Source organism: Macrosteles quadrilineatus, unplaced genomic scaffold (genome assembly GCF_028750875.1).
Source record: "Macrosteles quadrilineatus isolate MER2022 unplaced genomic scaffold, UCM_ALF_1.0 Scaffold_13__1_contigs__length_4303367, whole genome shotgun sequence".
Taxonomy (NCBI): Eukaryota; Metazoa; Arthropoda; class Insecta; order Hemiptera; family Cicadellidae; genus Macrosteles; species Macrosteles quadrilineatus.
In genome coordinates, this window is record NW_026542606.1 from 1,854,933 (window position 1) to 1,876,488 (window position 21,556).

Genomic DNA, 21,556 nt, shown 5'->3' on the forward strand with positions numbered 1-21,556 from the left:
GAAATTCGCTAATATTCCCTATATGGGAAATTCGCTAAAACATCAATTGTTACTATTGAGCAAAGATTATACTGAAGATTACTCGATACATTGCTGCAGGACTTTTTTTTATCTATGATTGTAGTAAAGGCTAGCATCCTAAAATGCTATGGGAAGGGAGGGAAACAGGTCGGCGACGTAGGAAGTGGTGAAGGAAGTAGTAAGGGCAAGCAGTCCGGAGTGTGAGAACTGTATATGACGATTAGATTAAGATATCTGCAATCCTATGATGCTATGGGAAGGGAGGGAAACGGGTCCGTGACGTAGGGAGTGGTGAAGGAAGTAGTAAAGGCAAGCATTCCGGAGTGTGGAAACTGTTTATGACAATTAAATTAAGGTATCTGCAAACCTAAAATGCCATGGGAAGGGAGGGAAACAGGTCGGCGACGTAGAAAGTGGTGAGGGAAGTAGTCAAGGCGTGCTGTCCGGAGTGTGGGAACTGTTTATGACGATTAGATTAATGTATCTGCAATCCTAAAATGCTATGGGAAGGGAGGAAAACAGGTCCACGCCGTAGGAAGTGGTGAAGGAAATAGTCAAGGCAAGCTGGGCGGAGTGTGGGAACTATTAATGACGATTACATTAAGGTATTTACAATCCTTAAATGCTATGGGAAGGGAGGTAAACAGGTCCACGACGTAGAAAGTGGTGAAGGAAGTAGTAAAAGTGAGCAGTCCGGAGTGTGGGAACTGTTAATGTCGATTAGATTAAGGTATCTACAATCTTAAAATGCTATGTTAAGGAAGGGAAACAGGTCCGCGACGTAGGAAGTGGTGAGGAAAGTAGTAAAGGTGAGCAGTCCGGAGTGTGGGAACTGTTTATGATGATTACATTAAGGTATCTACAATCCTACAATGCCGTTGGAAGGAAGGGAAACAGGTCTGCGACGTAGGAAGTGGTGGAGGAAGTAGGTAGTAAAGGTGAGCAGTCTGGAGTGTGGGAACTGTTAATGGGGATTAGATTAGGGTGTCTAAATCCTAAAATGCTTTGAATCAGGTCCATAACGTAGGAAATGGTGAAGGAAGTAGTAAGGCTAACAGTGCAGAGTGTGGGAACTGTCTGTGGCATTTATGTATCTGCAATTCTAAAATGGTATAGGGAAGGAGGCCAAACAGGTCCACAATGTAGGGAGTGGTGAAGGAAGTAGTAAAGGTGATCAGTGTGGAGTTTGGGAGTGGATTAATGTATCTGCAATACTAAACTGCTTTCAGAGTAAACTAATGATTTTCCCCGAGCAAAGCTCGGTCCCCAGGTACTTATTGTAAAACATAATCCTTCAACCAAATTGAATATATATAGTAAGATTAATATTTTAAACAAAAGACTACCTGATAGACAATAACGATGTGTGCATCAACAGATAGAAGAGGAACAGGATGTGAGGATGAGAATGAAACTAGGCTCACAATTTCTACTTCTGAGCCTGAAAGAGATTAAAAAGACAGAGCAGATTATTGGCAGATAATATTACATATGAAATACTTGTAATACACTAATCATACTTTGGCAACTCATCATCTGAGTATATTGTAAAATACTGATGGAGGCTAATCATTTCTCAGAGTAGCATTATATTAAATGATTATCAAAGATCAGATCATCAAAGTCATAATCTAGTTTATGAAAATTGCAGTTATTTTTAGTACTTATTTTTAGTTCTTTTTACAAACAACTGTAACTAAAGCCATGTTACATATCATATTAGCTCAACCCTTTGTAACTGATTTATATAAGTTTATTAATACAACCTAAAATTAATTCTTTTGGTAATAACTACCAAACTGGTAGGCGGAGAAAGGTTACAAATTGAGCACAAAAGTATATTTTTGCTATAATACAACTTATATCAAACGACATAAGATCATGATAGAGGTACTCACAGATGCTGGGAAGGTGGTGAGTGGCAGGTTGTGCAATGAGTGGTGAAGTAACTGTGATAGAGACTTGAGCGTTGCTGAGCGCTGCAGACGGATTGAGCACCACCACGAGCTGACACTCAGTTGGGTCAGACATGCCCAACGTGCGAGTGGTCACCTTCAGTTCATGTCCCTCACTGACCTGTAGTGCCGCTATTCCACAGAAACATTAACTGGTTTAAAATACATAATTTTAGTTTGTTTATTGAATTATCATAATTCTTTATGGTTAGGCCTATATAGCTTTTTGTCACGGGCTTCACTACACTTGTGAAGATGTTTTATGTAATAAACTAAACTAGCTGTTGTGTCAGAACATACGTACGGGAATAGAGTAGTCAGTTAAAACTGTGTATAATTCAGATCAGCTAGTTTACACGTATAAAGACAAATTTTCTGGCAGTTTAAATGTGGAAAATCATCTTGTAAACAAATGTTGCGTGAACAAATATTTTTCATCCGATTATAGGCCTATACAATATGCATTTTAAATCAGATAATTTTAAAATAAAACAGACATTTTGTCGATGTGAAAAGCCCTAATAGGAGATTTGCAGCCGATTCGCACACTGATTATAAGTACAGTTGTTAGAGAGAGTAGTCAATTTAGAAGTGATACCACCTTCTGTTACATACTATAATTTACCGTAACTTACCAAAGTGGCCACTGAAACCTTAAGAGGTTTCTGTCCTTCCACACCCTTCTATCACCTTCCTCTTCTATAATTATTATTGTTATGAATTTAAAATAAATGGATAGTAATAATTTATATATATATATATATAAATGTATGCTTAATTTAGTAGGCTTTGCTAGTAATCCAAAGCCTGGACTGAAACTAATACTGTAATAAGCAATTGTTGAATAGACTGGATTTGAGTAAACAACAAGCAAGAAATTAAGAATGGAGAGTCAGGTTAATTACAATTAGGTTTGATTTTGTAAGCTTTTCTGAATAAAATATGAAATACAATTACCATTAGAGTTATTTCTGATTCCTAACATGGCGACAAGGACGGGATAGTATATGTAAATTGTGCGTGTTAAAGAAAGTAGTGATTTTTGCGCAGTATTTAAAAAAATAAACTAAACAACAGTAAGCCAAGCAGAACAATGTCGAAAAACTATATTGGTAAGTTAGATGAGTTTGATCCACAAGTGGAATCATTTGAGAATTATCATGAAAGGTTAGTGCAGTTTTTGAAGATAAATAAAGTCAAGGAAGAAAATAAAGTTCCTTTCTTTATTTCAATAATGGGGCCAAAACTTTATTCCATTGCTAAAAACTTGTTGGTACCTCAAAGTCCTGTAGAGGTAAGCTTAGAGAGAATGAGTGAAGTGTTGAGCAACCATTTTGTTCCTAAACGAAATATAACTTATGAAAGGTTTCTGTTCTATAAAAGAAATCAACAAGAAGGGGAAAGTATTTCCAATTATGCCGTTCAGTTAAAAAAGTTAGCCTCAACATGTGAATTTGATTCATTTTTAGATGAAGCATTAAGACACAAATTTCTTTGTGGGTTGAGCTCAAGTACAATACCGAGTAAACTATTGTCAGAGGGGGGGGAACTCTCAAGTTTGACAAGGCATTAGAAATGGCTTTATTGATTGAAAATGCTGAAAGTAGTGTGAGGGCTTTACACCCAGATGGGTATAGGAATAAGTATAGTTCCGACATAAATTGGGCAGGGCAGCAAAATAATAGACCAGTTTCTCCAAAGTATCACAAGCCTAGGTTTAACAATTATGACAGTGTAAGCGGAAAGCAGTATTATCGTTGTGGGAAAGATCATGAAGGTAAGAATTGTCCCTATAAAGATTACAATTGTAATTTGTGTAGGATCCGTGGTCATTTAGCCATAATGTGTCGACAAAACAAGAATAGGAACAAAGTCAAGTCTAGAATAAACTATTGTGATGATAGGTCTAACAGTGATGAGGATGAACTTCCTGCTGAAGAAAAAGGATCGACTTCTGGTTAAGGGCAGGATAAATTTGAAATATTTACCATAGCCTATTCTGACAATATAATTAGGCCTAAGAGAGTCAAAGAGCTTCACAGCCAAGGTGTTGGTAAATAATATACCCTTAGAAATGGTCATAGATACTGGTGCTGTGGTCACTGTATTACCAGATAATATTTATTTCAGTAAATTTAAAGGAAAAGTACGAGGCATGTTTTTTAAGTAAGTACCGTTTTTAAATTTCTCCGTTGCAGTTCTGCGATTGGCATTTTTGACACTTTCGCTGTATATGTGCATCTATTGGCAAGCCCTAGACGGAAATTCGACAAAAATCGGCTGTGTTTACATCCGGTATCGAGCACTTAAAATGGTGCCGCCAATTGAGACTGCCGCCGACTGTGAAGTGCGCGCTGTAATTAGAGTTTTAAGTGCTAAAGGTGTGAAAGCCATTGAAATTTATCGACAGATTAGTGAGGTGTATGGCGAGAACATTTATGAGTGACGGAATGGTACGCAAGTGGGTAAGGGCCAGCGAACACAGAAGGGCATCTAAAGACGGCCCCACCAACGTCCATCATGAGCAACGCACTGGGCAGCGTCACTGCCCCCAGTACCCAGTGCGTTACTCATCATGAACGTTGGTGGGGCCGTCTTTAGATGCCCTTACCCACTTTTGTACCATTCCGTCTCATGGCGTTCTCGCCATACACCTCACTAAGCTGTTGACAAATTTCAATGGCTTTCACACCTTTAGAACATAAAAATCTAATTACAGCGCGCACTTCACTGTCGGCGGCAGTCTCAATTGGCGGCACCATTTTGAATGCTCGATACCGGATGTAAACACGGCCGATTGTTGTCGAATTTCCGGCTAGGGCTTGCCAATAGATGCACATATACAGCGCAAATGTCCAAAATGCCAATGGCAGCGCTGGAACGGAGAAGTTTAAAAACGGTACTTATTTAAAAAACATGCCTCGTATCTAGTTTACACAAAACTAACATGTGTTTAAAGACATATACTGGTGAAAATTTTGAGGTGTTAGGAGAGTTTCAGGCCAACGTTCGGACAGAAGATAGTCAGCAAAAGCAGTTGCCTGTAATAGTTGTCAAAGGAGCTACTGCAAATCAACCTGTTCTCATGGGACGTAATTGGTTGGAAGTGCTACAGCTAGACTGGAGTAAGATAGCTCAAGATGTACATAATGGTCAAGGACTGGACAAATTAAATGGTAAGACTGTTCAAATTAGTAATAGTCTAAGTGTTAAAAAAATCTTAAATGATGATGCTCTTTCACGCCTTCCATGCCAATCTTCCAATGAAGAGAAAAAGGGTGAAATTAATTTTTTTTCCATGACAAGTGAATTGCCAATAACTTACAAAGAGATAGGCATTGCTACCAAGTTTGACCCTGTACTATCGAAAGTACTAGATTTTACCCAACATGGTTGGCCTAATGTTATGGATGAAAACATAAAACCATATACTGACAAGAATCGGGAACTGACGGTAGAGGAAAATTGCCTTTTGTGGGGATCTCGTGTTATCATACCTCCTGTTTATCGAAGAGAAATTTTACTACTCTTGCATTCAGAACACCGAGGAGCGGCACGAATGAAAGCACTAGCGCGTAGTTACGTGTGGTGGCCTAAAATAAATCAAGATATTCAAGCTTTTGTTTCCGAATGCAACATATGTCAGTCTTGGGCATGTCACAACTGGCAACGTCTATATTTAGATTTTGCTAATTTTAAAGGAAATGATTTTTTGTAGGGATGGTCAAGTCTCCAAATTTCGGGAAATTTTAAATCTCGTTACATGAGACGAGATTTCTTTTTGGCCGAGATTTTTATCGAGACGAGAAAAAAAAATTAAAAACGCCTGCAGAAAGTCAATGCAATACCCGCAATACAGGAGCGTGTTGTAGCTGCGTTTCCTTTGCGAAGGCGTTCTTATTTAATTAATTCTTTGAATGTAAATATTACTTTAATTATTTTAAAAATATTACTTTAAATAACATTTGAGAAGTTTTGTTAAGTGTAAGCAGTGTGAGGAATGTTTTATTACTATAAAAAGTCAAAACAAGTAACTATTTAATAAAAATTAATATTGATTTTATTTTATGATTTATTTTATTTTAGGATAAGCTGAACTCTATCCTAAATTATATCACTATGTTTCCTAATCGTAGGCATTTTTAATAAGTTTGGCGTGATTAATAAAAAATGTTATGCTGATGTTTTTAAATAAAATATTGTAAATATTCTTGCCTATTATCATTATTTTTGTATTTAAACAGTCATCTAACAATGTTACAAAATCAGGTAAAAACTTTGAACGTGCATTTCCTGTTGTGTATGAGAAGGGAAATCCTGTCTCGATCTCGTCTCAAAATTTTATGAGAAATAAAGAATCTCGTCTCGTCTCGACTCGAACTAAAAATCCAATCTCGTCTGATTCTAGTGGATAGCCATTCAAAATGGGTAGAAATCTTTTAATGTGAACCACAACATCATCAAAGACTATAGAGAAACTGAGAACTTGTTTTGCCGCTTATGGTCTGCCTCATACAATTGTCACAGATGGTGGACCACAGTTCACAAGTCAAGAATTCAATGAATTCTTAACTTTCAACGGAACACACCATGTTTTGTCACCACCGTATCATCCAGCCTCTAATGGTTTAGCAGAAAGAATGGTTCAAACAGCAAAGGAAGATTTTCTGAAACAGATGTTATATGATGCAACCAACCAACCTCATAGAACACTACAGCATAGGATTGACAGCTTCGTATTTACCTATAGGAATTTACATTCGACTACTGGCCTTTCACCATCAGAGATGTTTTTGAAAACCAAACCTAGAACCATTTTAAGTTTGCTTAAACCTCATCTATCAGGAGAAATAGAAAAGAAGCAGCGATTAATTAAATCTCATGCAGATTTCTCTAGGGGTAAATCAAGATTTTTTGTTGAAGGAGAACCAGTTTATGTTCGCAGTGTTAAGCAAGAACAAGTTAATTGGCTGCCATTAGTAAATGTGGAAGGAAGAACAAGATTTGTTCGTGCAGACCATTTAAAACAAAAGGAAACATCAGACTGTGGGGAAGAAGTCAGATTACTGATACCCAGGGACAATTTAGGATTAAGTAGGCCAGTTGACAAGATCACAAATTTTCAATCTCCTATCAAATCTCTGATAAAAGGTGTTGCACTTCGATCTTCTAAACATAAAAAGATGCAGGAAGACATTAGTACAGAAAAGACTCCACCAAGCAATGATATGAGTCCTGTGCGATCTAAATGTATTAGGAGAGCACCTAAAAAAACTGGACTTGTGACAAAATGTGGTAAATCTCCTTACTAAGAAACATACAGTTAGTCCAAATGAATTTTTTTTTGTTTAATTTTATTTAATATTTGAATTTAAATAAGCAGGGAGGAGATGTTATGAATTTAAAATAAATGGATAGTAATAATTTATATATATATAAATGTATGCTTAATTTAGTAGGCTTTGCTTTGTTGAATAGACTGGATTTGAGTAAACAACACGCAAGAAATTAAGAATGGAGAGTCAGGTTAATTAGGTTTGATTTTGTAAGCTTTTCTGAATAAAATATGAAATACAATTACCATTAGAGTTATTTCTGATTCCTAACAATTATCACCACAATCCAATTACCAACATTGTGTTTAATCTATGTCATCCATCTGTTTATATCTGGATAAAACCCGTCAGAGGTTGTGGTAGTATAATTTAAAATCGTGATTCCTGATCATCCTTGATCTCCTTGTTTAACATCAATATTTTCAGGCCTAATCCAAACAAAGTTTAAGCAGCCAAACATTTATTGTAGACAAAAAGCTGCCAAGATCAATTGAAACTTGTAAACATTGCAATTTTCCTACTCCTTCCTCAAAAAGTCGAGCATTAAAATAATTTGCATAAGCTTTTCTTTGAACCTCTACTTGTTTACAGCAATGGTCTTACTTATCTCTGTGGTATATTCATCTCTACTAATCTTACTCATTTCCTATAATAAATGACAAAATCATAGACTAAATAAAATAACCTCATAGTTCTATAGAATATTTTTTTATCCATCCAGCTGTTTAGTTCAAACAAATTATATTGAACTAAAACCAACCCAATATTTTAAAGACTACTCTAAAACATAAATTAAAACATCTATGTAGTATTTTACTATGTATATTAAAATAATCCGCCATGCTCTTACCAAATAAATGAACATATAAATGATTTTAGTATTACTCATAGTAGAAATAAGTCAACCCTATGTATGCAATTTCATTTTTATCCAAATGCTGAATTTGTGTCACAAAAGCTGAATGTTTACAGCTGCTGTTACGTTACGGCTGATAGACTTAAAAAATATTAAAACTTAAAGTCTAATAAACTGAAACTCTAAACTGAAATTATGGCTTCGACATTCCCTAGTTCTTAAAATTATCATTCTTTCAACACAAAAATCATGAAAATCCGTCAAGTGGTTGATTCAGAATCGTTAAATAAAAAACCCTGTCACGTTTTAATTTATATGATCTTGTCGACTATTTAATCCAAGCATAAAAAAAGGCTTTAAACAAAAACAAAATTGTAAAAGATGCCAGAACCTAAAGAAGATAGGGGAGTGTCAGAAACAACTTTTGAGTATTTTGTAAGACAAAACAGGCGGAATCATAGTACTTAATCCCTTCAAGGCGGTTTTATAAAGAGAAAATTGGAGTCCAGGAAAAGAAAGATTCATTTTCAGATGAATGGGAAAATGTTTAGCTGAGAAAATATAGATTAACACTAGAAGAAACTGACTTAAGTGGTTAAATTAAAGCAATAAAATAATATAAATTTTATTAGATTAATAAATATTCTATAAATTGTAAGGTTAAATTAAACATAAATTACCACGCCTAAATCTAAACATAATCTTGAATGACACTAATAGGTCGGAAATTATTAATAGTAGCAAAAATAAAAATTACCTTTATACCATCAGAGTCTGTTAAACTAGGTTCAATTACTACAACAATTAAAACCTACTCTGTGATGTAGAATCAATTTCCTGTTGCAAGGTGTAGAGCCTGTGCTGCAACTCGTCGTATGTGACTGTCTTGTTGGTGAGAGGAGGCGCTATAAACACGGCTGGTTCTGTGCCAAGGTAGCAGCAAACAAGCTGACCCTCCTCAGCCAACAGGGCTACCAGGCCTTGTGCACACTGGGAACATGAGACGTTTTCTTTGAAAAGGGGTAAAGTTCAGATAATAGCCCCAGGATTGCGTTTTAAGACATATAATGGCTAATAATGGATAGAGCTTAGTTGAGAAAATTAAAGTCCAGAGGTTTTTAGATACACAACCAAGGTCACATAGCAAAATGAAAATACAGATGTTTATTCTTAGTATAGTGGTGAAAACTCCTCGTTTCAATTACTATCATCAATCTATTCTCCAAATAAAACCTTTCCCAGGGCAAAATATATCAGTTTTATGTTATAAGATAGGCCTAACCTTTTTTGTATATTAAATTTAAGTTCCTAGATTCCAATATTCTTAAGAAAGCTAGCTAAACTATATCCCACCTACAGATTAAGATATAAATCATTAACATTTGAATGCATTTAAATTAACAAAAACAAAATCATAATCTAATTTGTTATTTATAAAAACAATTTATAAATACAAAGCCAGATTAATCAACCACAGTGGAACTGCGATTGTCTGCCAGTGAACTACTGGTACTTGTCATTGCATATGTGGCTCAATACAACTTATTTTTAAATTTTACTAAATTAAAAATGTGATTTTTTGCTAAATAATTTTCAAGTTATTACAATGGACTTTCTAAGGTGAAAAATTTTGCATTAAAAAATAATTTGAAATTAGTGCAAAAATAAAATAGATGAATAACTGTAGACGAGTAACTGTTGCAAATTGTCAAAATTTGTGCACAAACTATAGCAAACTGCAATGTGCTTCAGTGATTGTTGAGAGGCATGTATGTGAAACCTTCAGATTAATTCTACTGATGGAAACTGGAGTAAAAGGCAGCTGGGACGACCAACATAATGAAACTGAGTTGTAAACCAGTAGAGTCGCTGTATCTGCCACAACTAGCACCATAACGTTGAGGCCGGGTTCTAAAAATTCACCATACAAAATTACATAAATTAAACTTTTATTAAATATTGCAATTTATTATTTATTATTAATGAAAGTATTGTTCATCTTCTATATATATAAAATCCAATGTATGTTTGTTTGTTTGTTTGTCCTTTATGGACTCCGAAACCGCTCGACAGATTGTAATGAAACTTTCAGGCATTATTAAGGATTATTCAAGGATGGTTTGTGTGAAGTTTGACGAGCTCCAACCTGAAGGTGAGTAAGCATAGCAAATGAACTTCAACCAGGACGTGATTGAGCCATGCGAACAAGCTCATCTTGAAAATGATCGAGCATTGACATAAAACCACATTAGGACAGGACGACGTCTGTCGGGCCAGCTAGTGTATAAATAAAATGTGTTTTTTAAAACCATCCTTTGTGGGAGATTACTATATGATTCAAAAGCAACCTTATTACACACTTTTGTGGTTAATATGTTTGGCTAAAAATGTAATCATAAAAAATATGAGGACCACAATAATATTAGAACAGTACAGTCCCACAAACTCGGCATTGTATAGACCAGACAAGTGAAGAGTAATAGTTATCAGAAAAAGGACAAACAATTGAAAATTAAACTTTAGATTAAAAGTAACTACATTACAATGCCATACATACATTTGCATTTTTGAAGAAGATACACAACTTACTTTTTTTTTTAAATTCATGGTAATTGTTGGTTGTCAATGTCAGCTGTCAGGTATGCAAGAATCAAGTGTCTCGGTCTTAATGTCTGCAAGAAGTTCTAGGCAAAGCTTGTGTAACTGTTAAAGCTACAGAGTTTTGTAGTTTGATACTAGGGTCATAAATAAGTGTAAACACCGGCGTAGGGTAGCACAAAACTTGTCTAAAAATTAATTATGGGTTCCCTGGCAGATCGGATGAAGTGTTAGTTTATTGGGGGATGAATTTGTAGGACTTTACTGTATTCTAATTTATTTTATATCTTTTAATCAACTAATCAGCAAAAGATTTATTTTTGGTATTTGGTTTTGTACATTAGAAATTATGTCACCCTCCTTAAACGGAAAACCTTGAGAAATAAAATCCTTCAGAAGTTGAGCCAATATTCACCTGTGATGTATGGATGTACGCAACAAGGGGTGAATTGCAGCCGTTTCACCAGCTCCAGGCTACCACCTTCTTTAACAAAGAATAAATTTCTCTCTCCTAAAACAATTATTGAGGCTTTGGAGCTTTGTACTGTTATGACCCGCATGTCCACAATCGGCTCCCCAATGTTTAAACTCCACCAAGGTAATAGTTTGCGATTTGTATCTGCTAAAACTTCATACCTGGAATGTAATCATTCAATGAGTACAGTAAAAAGTCCACGCTTTCATAAAAAAATGTCATAGTAAATTTGTCTGTGGTTTTTAAAAGAAGTATTCCTATTTATGAATATATCCCATTTAATCCAGTAACCTAACACATTTTACCTTGCATGAAATGGGGTAGTAGTTACCTTCTAGGTAAACTAATCAACTTCCAGTGAACGTTCTAAAAAATTTTTTCCCCCAAAATGTTTGTTTTTTAGTGCCGATTCCAAAAATGATATTCATTTTTTGCGGAAAAGCACAGTTTTCCCGGAAAAGCGGAAAAAAATTATTGCCCGATCAAACCCCATGTTGTGGGTACTCAAATTGTGCGGAATTGCATGACGAATTCAACAGTATACTGCTCAATGCGATACGACCGCCTCAAAGATACCTCAAAAAAGGCCGCCGAAAACTGTGGATGCACCGTCTGTGAGCGTGGAAAGTTTAGAGGTGAGGTTAGGTTAGGTTTAGTTAGGTTAATTTAAGTTACTAGTGTCCCTGTTGCTCGAATTCAAGCAATTGCTAAGTATTACAGGCATTATTTTAAAACGGATTTCAACCAAGTCAGCAAATGTTTGTAGCAAACTGTTAATTTAGCAAATTTATTGACTGTTTACAATTATGCTCTTCTTCTTACTTTTGATTTCTGACAACAGCTGCAGTTTCATAACAATTTTTGTTTCCAATGTTAATCTTATGGAGAAATACGAAACTTTAAAGGGTCCCAAGGCCTCACTCTCTAATTATTTACCTAAAAAGAAAGTTTCCTGCACAACTTCATGTTACGCTCTTTCCAATGACACCAAAAACATGACGATCGGTTAAGTAATTTCGGAGGAGTAATTGTCACAAAAAATGAGCTTGCATATTAAATAAGTACGAGAGGTCGTCCAGTGGTCGAAACTCGACCAAAAATATGTAATGTACTCACTTATCTATTTTCACCCCACACTGTAAATAAAACATGTGATTGGAGTTTCCTCCATTTGTTTTGATTTTCTGTTTATATTTCGTTGTTATTTCGTAACCAGCATAGCAACGCATAAGATCCATGTTAATTTTTTCAAATTTTTAAACTCATTTTTTGTGCTTATCTTTGAGCCTATTTAAATTTATAAAGGGATTCTGCACACCTACAGGAAAATAGCTTTCCAACGGTATGCGTAGATTTTCCCTACGATTCACACGAGCTGAGAAAAAAGGTTTTAAAGAAACATGCTTGCCTATTAATATATAGATAGATTTATAGGCCAGTCAAATTGGACAATAAAATCGCAAAGCATGATGTATTGCTGCATTTTTAATATGTTGTTGGGACCAGTTAGGGTAACTCAAAACCAAGTTTGCAGCTTCGAGATCCCTGTGCTCCCTGTGTAATAAGTAAAATACAAAAAAAATGGTGTATTTTTTTAGTTTTTGGTCTATAACTTATTAACGGTGCATTTTTCTTAATACTACTCAAATTTAATAATTAAAGTACATAAAATTTCCAACAATTTAAGCATAGTTTCATTTTTGTGTGTCAAATAGTTTTTGAGCAATGATTTTTTGAATATTACAAATTATTTAAAGTAATTACCATAATTTACATTTTTCCTGGGTTGGACCCACAAAAATTGTGTAATACCCATATTATGGCAGAACTCTTAAAAACTGCTTTTATGGTAAATTTTATTGGCTTTCGTTTTATCACAAAGCCAAGTCTGTATCTTCGACACTTTTCTGAAAACTATACAAATAATAATTTATGAATATCACGATTTGTTTTATTTAATGAGTTAAAACAATGTCCCCCAACTATCAAGTAATAAAAACGAAATGAGGAAAAACATATTTAAGGTGAAAAGTTATATTTGAAGATAAATTATGACAAAAACATTCTTAATACTGTATTAGTATTTTGGCTTTTTGGACACTGAAGGCAAGGTAGAAATGTTACCTGATTCAAACTCATCGGGTAAAGACATATTATCGTCAGGGTCATCTTCATCCTCTTCAATAAATGGTAATGTTACATTTTGGCAATTCTTAGCAGAGAAAGGAATACATAATGGTGAACACTTTAGCCCGGCCTTCCGACATGTGCAAGCACCCGTGCATCCCTTTTGGCACCTACATGATATTAGTTTCAGAAGGTTGGATGGAGCTGGACTGCATGAGCATGAGGTTGTCACTGGAACCAATCCTGCTGTGCTATTTGAACAACCCCACTCTGTGTGATCCTTTTCAATTCCTAACCATTTTTGCACTTGGTGGTATGTTTGAAATTAGTGGAAGGAAGCTGCTTCTTGGATGAGGGGCAAGTATAAATAATGATATTTTTTCAACATCTAAATAAATAAAATTATAACGTTTTAGCAAATTTCCTATATAGGGAATGAGCTATTACTGTCATGGTAAGATCTGGACCAGGGACCGATTTCAATACAGTACAAAATCAATAATATTCACCCTATGTATATAGCAGATCAAAACACAGCTTATCTTATGCCATTTTAACTTAACAAAGTAATTTTTCCATTTGTTTTAATCAAAATTGTGCAAGTGACATCCTTGTCCTTTTAACCAGTGAACAAGGTTGACACAACAACAGGAGGTCGTCTTTCAGACTCTCGGTAAAGATGCTGCGGGAAAAAGTACATCAGCAATCAGCATGAGTCTTTTATTGATGTAGAACCTGTACTATTTGAGTAAAAATGCATCATATAAATATTTGAAATAGCAAAAAAAATTATATACCGTAGTAGTTTACGCAACGATTGTGTTGAAATAAAATCAAATCGTCTTTATTTCATATTGTACATAAACCAGTACATGGAATGGCGTCAAAAACTATCTAAAACTTAACATAAAGAAAACATGTCTAATAGAAATAAAACACTAATTTAACATATATTCTTCTTTTTTAATTATACTGATAGGAAGTAGCTATTACCATAGGTGGTATGGTAAGGCTTAGTGCCGGGAGTGCCGAGACCGATATATTTGATCATTTTCTGCGGTGGGGATATTTATTGTACATTGTTTTTACAAACATTTATATTACATTTTGTTTTTACTAACCAAAGCATAGTAAAAATGTATTTATCTAACTCTTAAAACTTAAACACACGTTGTAAAAACAATTAAACACGTTAAATGAAAAAAATCGTGATATTCATAAATTATTATTTGTATAGTTTTCAGAAAAGTGTTTGAGATAGAGACTTAGCTTTGTGATTAAACGAAAGCCAATACAATTTACCACAAAAGAAGTTTTTAAGAATTCTGCCATAATATGGGTACTACACAATTTTTGTGGGTCGAACCCAGGAAAAATGTAAATTATGGTAATTACTTAAACAGATTTGTAATATTAGAAATATCATTGCTCAAAAACTATTTGACACACAAAAATGAAACTATGCTTAAATTGTTGGAAATTTTATGTACTTTAATTATTAAATTTGAGTAGTATTAAGAAAAATGCACCGTTAATAAGTTATAGACCAAAAACTAAAAAAATACACCATTTTTTTTGTATTTTACTTATTACGCAGGGAGCACAGGGATCTCGAAGCTGCAAACTTGGTTTTGAGTTACCCTAACTGGTCCCAACAACATATTAAAAATGCAGCAATACATCACACTTTGCGATTTTAGCCTCTTTTTATGTACGATTTGACTGGCCTATTAGTTAACCTAATCTAACCAAACCAACCTAACCTAACCCAACTTTCTAACATGGGTCTCTTCTACCTTAACATACATACCAAGCACAGAAAACGTACTACTATAACCCAGAATGCCAACCGCATGGTAAAAAGCATTAAGCGGTTTGAGAGAGCTTTGCCTGTCAATCCGTAGGCAGCGCCATCAGCGTTGCTATGCTATTGCATGGCAGTAGTATTATTCAAAAAGGCCAATTTTATGAAAAAAAACTAAAGAACATTTTTATTTAACTTTCTTAATTCCCTATCAAACAATACCAAGTTCAAAAAGATTGAATAAGAAATAGCTGAAATATTACGATTTTTAATTGTAAAATGGGGTAGAATAAGGCAAAACATACATGGGTTTCCTATTATCAAATTTCCCTGCCACGAGTTGCTTTAGAGAAAAGATGCCAAGAATAAAAACGTTTTTAAATTGCATTTACTTTCTAAAACAATAATAAAATATAGGGTCTTCCATAAGAAAAATCAAAGTTGGCGGCCATATTGGAAAAATAGTGACCAAAATTATTTTTTGAACTTGACCAAAAAGGCAGTTACAATTTAACATTTTGTTTTATCTCTTATAACTTTAGAATAAAAAGCTGGAACAATTATATTAATCACCCTGTATATTAGCAAAAAACCCCATTTACTTTTTGTTTTGAGGTCTTCAGAGGCCAAAAAGACCCTCCGTTCAAATTCAAATATTTATATATTTATATATTGCTGTTAGTCATTTATATTTTAATTTATGTGTTTACGTAAGAGGGCTGCTGATACATTAAATTAGATTAGTAAATAAAGTACAACTGGATGCATGCACTGCAACTAACTTTCAGCGGTCACGTATCACTAAAGCTGCCATATTTCAATTAATATTCGTCCAATCTTAAAAAATAAGGTGTCAATCGATTTTTAAAACTTTAAATGGCCGCCATTTTGTTTTATGAATTTGAAATTTTTCATACCTTAATTACTTGTAGTTTTGTCTAGTTGTCATAAATGTTTGTGCAAAGTTTTAATTTCAAATCTTTAACCACTATTTAGAAAAAAATTAATAAGTGAAAAAAACAAAATGGCGTTTTTATTTTACTAAATTTAGTAGAAGTTACTAAACCTTTACTAGTTTAAACCTTTAGGCTACTTAGTTACTAAACCTTTACTAAATTATTAGTAGAGGTTCAAAAAAAGGTGGGGACATAATTTACGTAGTGATTCATTGGGTCAAAATAAAGAGAAAATCAAGAATAGCATTTTTTTTCAAAATCGCTTCGTTATCCAGATATCCGCTATTTTGTATTTTTTACATAAACATTTTTATCTTTGCATTTTTTCGACCGATCTTTATGAATCTTGGTATGTATGTTAAGGTAGAAGAGACCCATGTTAGAAAGTTGGGTTAGGTTAGGTTGGTTAGGTTGGATTAGGTTAACTAAATAACTTAAATTAACCTAACTAAACCTAACCTAACCTCACCTCTAAACTTTCCACGCTCACAGACGGTGAACCACAGTTTTCGGCGGCCTTTTTTGAGGCTATTAGGTTGTATCGCTTTGAGCAGTATATTGTTGAATTTGTCATGCAATTCCGCCATTTTGAAATTTTAAGTTGAATCAAGATGATTTTTTTTACTAACATTGGTCTTTTCTACCTTAACCTACATACTAAGTTTTATAATGTTCGGTTGAAAAAATTAAAAATGTTAATGTAAAAAATACAAAATGGCGGATATCCGATTTTGGAAAAAATGTTATTTTTGATTTTCTCTTTATTTTGACCCATAGAACCATTTCCCGGAGTTTGGCTGTTTACTTATGGGACACCCTGTAATACAGGGTGTTTCACGGGAACCCTGACAAACTTCGGGAAATGGTTCCTTGGATCAAAACTATAAAGAAATGTCCTATAAGCATATGTCCTAAACTCACTCGTTTTCTATTTATACGTAAAAATAGGGGTTTTTAGGTTTTCAGTGTATCTGTTGAACATTTTGACCTCTAGATTGAAAAATTGACAAGATATTTTGATAAAACTTGCATTGATAGATAAAATATTACCTTTCAAAGAGATTTCATTAATACTATTTTGGGCAAACATGTTTGTTATGACTGATAAAAATAAGTTTAAAAATAAAATATTTTTGAAAAAAATCTAGATGAAAAATTATATTATGTTTTTGACAGGTCTTCATGTAGTTGTAGAATTTAACGGAGAACAAGGAAATGTGAATTTATGTATACCTTTTATTGGGATTATTTTTGACAAAATCTAAAATATTGTAAAGTGTCAAACATTAATTAAATTAAGCGAAATAAACAAAATTGAATATTTAGCTTATTTAAAACGCATCCTAATCACAGTTGGTATATGGGTTCACCTAATTGAGAAATATTGCATAATGGCCTAAAATTTTCTTCTTTTTCATTTTTAATGATAGAAAACAAGCATACCCATTTTCCTATGTTAACCTTATGGGGGGGGGGAAATACAATAGCTCGCATATTTTTCTGAACACATCTTATTAAAACTTGGTATATCCCTTCTTTTAGTTGAGTACGATGGGTACGATGTTGAGTATGATTATGGCCTAAAATCTCTAGTTTTATATTTCTGTTGCACGAAGCCTGCTTACTCCAATCCTTTAGGAAAAACATTAGTTGCCTAAATGACGTTTTGACCTAAAATTGATATAATATTTCAAAAAAACTGTTTGTGATTAGATAGAAAATTAAATTTTAAAGAGATGCCATTACTACTTTGTGCAGAAATATTGACTGTGGTAAAAAAATCTTATTAAGACCAATAATTGATCTAAAAAAACGAGATAAAAAAATATGTTTTTATTTTAATAGCCATTCATTCTGTAACCTTTTTGCGTTGATCTAACGGATATTTTAGGCCACAATCATGTAGTACTCAACTAAAAGAAGGGATTTACCAAGTTTTAATAAGATGTGTTCAGAAATATGCGAGCTAACGTATTTTATTTTTTCCCCATAAGGTTAACATAGGAAAGTGGGTATGCTTGTTTTCTATCATTAAAAATTAAAAAGAAGGAAATTTTAGGCCATTATGCAATACTTCTCAACTAGGAGAACCCATATACCAACTTTTATTAGGATGTGTTTAAAAATAAGCTAAATGTATACAATTTTTTTTATTTTGCTTAATTTAATTAATTTTTGACATTTTACAATACTTAAGATTTTGTCAAAAATAATCCCAATAAAAGGTACACATAAATTCACATTTCCTTGTTCTCCGTTAAATTCTACAACTTTTGGTAAAGTTGCAAGCCAAAAGCTTGAATGGTTACTGCATGAAGAGCTGTCAAAAACAAATAATAATTTTTAATCTAGATTTTTTCATAAATATTTTATTTTAAACTTATTTTTATCAGTCATAACCAACATGTTTGTCCAAAATAGTAATGCAATCTCTTTGAAATGTAATATTCTATCTATCAATGCAAGTTTTAACAAACAAAATATCATGTCAATTTTTCAATCGAGAGGTCAAAATGTTCAACAGATACACTGAAAACCTAAAAAAAACCTATCATTATGTATAACTAGAAAACAAGTGAGTTTAGGACATATGCTTATTTTTCCCAGTTTTGGCCCCAGGAACCATCTCCTGAAGTTTGTCAGGGTTCCCGTGAAACACCCTGTATATATGAATTTGAACAGATGGTCCAGCACTCAAATTAAGCTCATATATATTTAGTTGCAGCATTGTAATCCCTCTATGTACCTACCGTATTTAATCATTTTTAATCTATTTTTTATAAGGATTTGTAATTGAATTTAAAGTCTTCTATGGCTAAAATCCCAAATTAATTTTATATTATACTTACTTTATTTTTTATTCGTATTTATTATTTTCCCAGGAGCGCTCAGGCACCCCAGGTTGAGAATTGTTGGTCTATATTAACCTCATCAATACTAAAAATCAATAATAATAATATTAATAGGTTAAATACCTTGTTTACGTCCTCAATCCAAGTCGTCTTTTATAATGTAATAGGTAATATCAATGTTAGTCAGTCAGTGTACCGGTCCGCACAACAATATAATCACTTTTGTTTAGGCCGGCTAAAAGTATAAATTCCCAATGTTACGTGTAAATATAAATGTTTTGTGTGTCAGTGTATGTATATATGTGAACTTCAACGGAGACCAATGCTATCAACAGTAATTAACAAGACAGAAAATTGGACAATGGGGCTGTTGGCCCCAAAACTATAGTCATTATAAAAGACAACTTTGACTGATGACGTAAATAAGGTATTTAACCTATTATTATATTATTACTCATTATCAATCCAGGAGGCAAACATGGATAAAAATCAATACATTTTACCTGTAAGACTCTAGCATCCAGTTAGCGTTGGGAATGATGAATGAATCTGAAGAAGAGATGTATACAAAAGGTGAAGGCAGCAAAAAACATGGGAGGTTTCGAGAAACAGAAAATGTTTCTTGTTCTAAAAATGTTAAAACTCCATCTAATGACTGAACACAAATAAAGTCTCTTCCTTTCACACCACCAAAATTTCCAACAACAAAGGCAAAGGCAGATTTGGACAACTGATGCTCGTAGGCCAAAACTAAGTGGTATTGGTCACCTGAAATAAAAATATGACATTTTACACTAAACTGTATTTTGTTACTACAAAAATTATAACTAAAAAATATTTATTACAGATGGTTATTTCAGCTATCAACAATTAACACTGGTACGCAAATCATCATTGTCCTTGCCAAGTTAAATTCAATATTGTTAACATATTTTAAAATTACTTAACTTTAACTAGCAAGTTGCAAAGCTCAGAAATCCAAGGTCATTATAAAATAAAAATAGCTCTGCCACAGCAAACCTGCAGACTAAGCTAATTTCCTCTAACCTGGTTGGATTTTCACTAAAATATTACATTAAAATTGTCAGATTCATTTTTTATTTCGATATTTATTTTAATGATTACTTAGGTTTACTGTTACAGTGAAGGTAATTAAATGTGTTTTTATTAAAACGAGGTGTTAGCCCGTCCTACGTACGGGAGTAGTCAGTTAAAACTGTGTAGGCCTATAATTAAGAACATCTAGCTTACACGAATAAAGACAAATTTTATTGCAGCCTACAGTAGAAAGAGTAATTATCAATTGAGAAGTGTATAGACCTAGTCAATGATATCACCTTCCATCGCATACCTGCCTCTTCCAAAATCAATATCGCCACAATACAATTACTCATACTATACACAATTTCCAGTAGGTCTGAATTGAAACTCCCTCAAATAATACGAAAACATCCAATAAAATTCACAGTACACATAATTATAACGTTGGTGTCTTGACATCATTAAAGGAATCGTCCACAAACATCCTTTATGTCAATTTCACTGCATCAATTGCTAAATAAATAAGTGTAAACAAATAAAAGTAAACATAACAACATATTAGTTTGTTTTGTAAACAGCTGAGTCAAAAATAAAATAATATTAATTTGAACAAAAGAACTGGTCACATGTTGCAGGAATTTAAAAAGTAACAACGCTAGTAAAGCTAGTGACGTAATTAATTGTTTATGTTTATTATCTATTCCGATTCTGTTATCAGTTCTAATATCCTTGATAACTAAACCACCCTCATTGAATCAATGTACATCGTAATTCCCAATATTCATTTATTTAAACTATAAAACATTCAGTGCCTCCAAACGTAACCACAACTAAACACACGCCAAACTACTTTTTAGATTTCATAAAAGGATGGTTAGTCTAATTGCAGTATCCTAGGCCAATGATGACATTGTGTTCAATCTATATCATTCATCTTTATATCTTTGGATAAAACCCGTCCGAGGTTGAGGTGGTAATTTAAAATCGTATTCCTGAGGATTCTTGATCTCTATCTTTATGACATCAATATTTTCGGGCCTAATCCAAACAAAGTGCAAGCATTCAAAAACATTGATTGTAAACAAAAAGATGCCAAGATGAATTAAAACATGTAAAAATTGTGATTTTCCTACCCTTTCCATAAAAGTTGAGCAGTGAAATAATTTGCATATATTTTTTTAAACTCGTGTACAGAGCCTCGAATTGTACACATCGATGGTGTTACTTATCTCGGTGGTCTACTAATCTTACTTATTTCCTATAATCAATGACAAAATCAGAGTAAATAACCTCATAGTTCTATAGGGCATTTTTATAATAATTAACCAGCTGTTCGTTAATACAAATTATATTGCACTAAAACAAACCGAAGATTACAAAGATTACTTAAAAAAATAATTTGAACATCCTAGTATTTCACTATGAATATTTAATTAACCCGTCATCCTCTTATCGAAGGATTGAACGTATCAATGATTAGCATTACACATAGTATAAATAAGTCAACCCTTAGTATGTCTTTTAATTTGTTCCAA

General features: G+C 33.4%; 1 protein-coding gene across 4 annotated transcripts in view; it reads right to left on the bottom strand.

The window, feature by feature from the left end:
- Positions 1-21,556, bottom strand: part of LOC129004929 (protein PTHB1-like) — a 54,345-nt gene that overhangs the window by 3,631 nt on the left and 29,158 nt on the right. For all 4 annotated transcript variants that reach the window (XM_054433638.1, XM_054433641.1, XM_054433640.1 and 1 more), the window contains exons 4-9: positions 19,484-19,748; positions 11,182-11,402; positions 9,949-10,079; positions 8,984-9,158; positions 1,920-2,108; positions 1,368-1,462 (exon numbers count right to left, since the gene is read on the bottom strand). In XM_054433638.1, the coding sequence (XP_054289613.1) occupies positions 1,368-1,462; positions 1,920-2,108; positions 8,984-9,158; positions 9,949-10,079; positions 11,182-11,402; positions 19,484-19,748 (1,076 nt within the window). The remainder of the gene's footprint in view (positions 1-1,367; positions 1,463-1,919; positions 2,109-8,983; positions 9,159-9,948; positions 10,080-11,181; positions 11,403-19,483; positions 19,749-21,556) is intronic.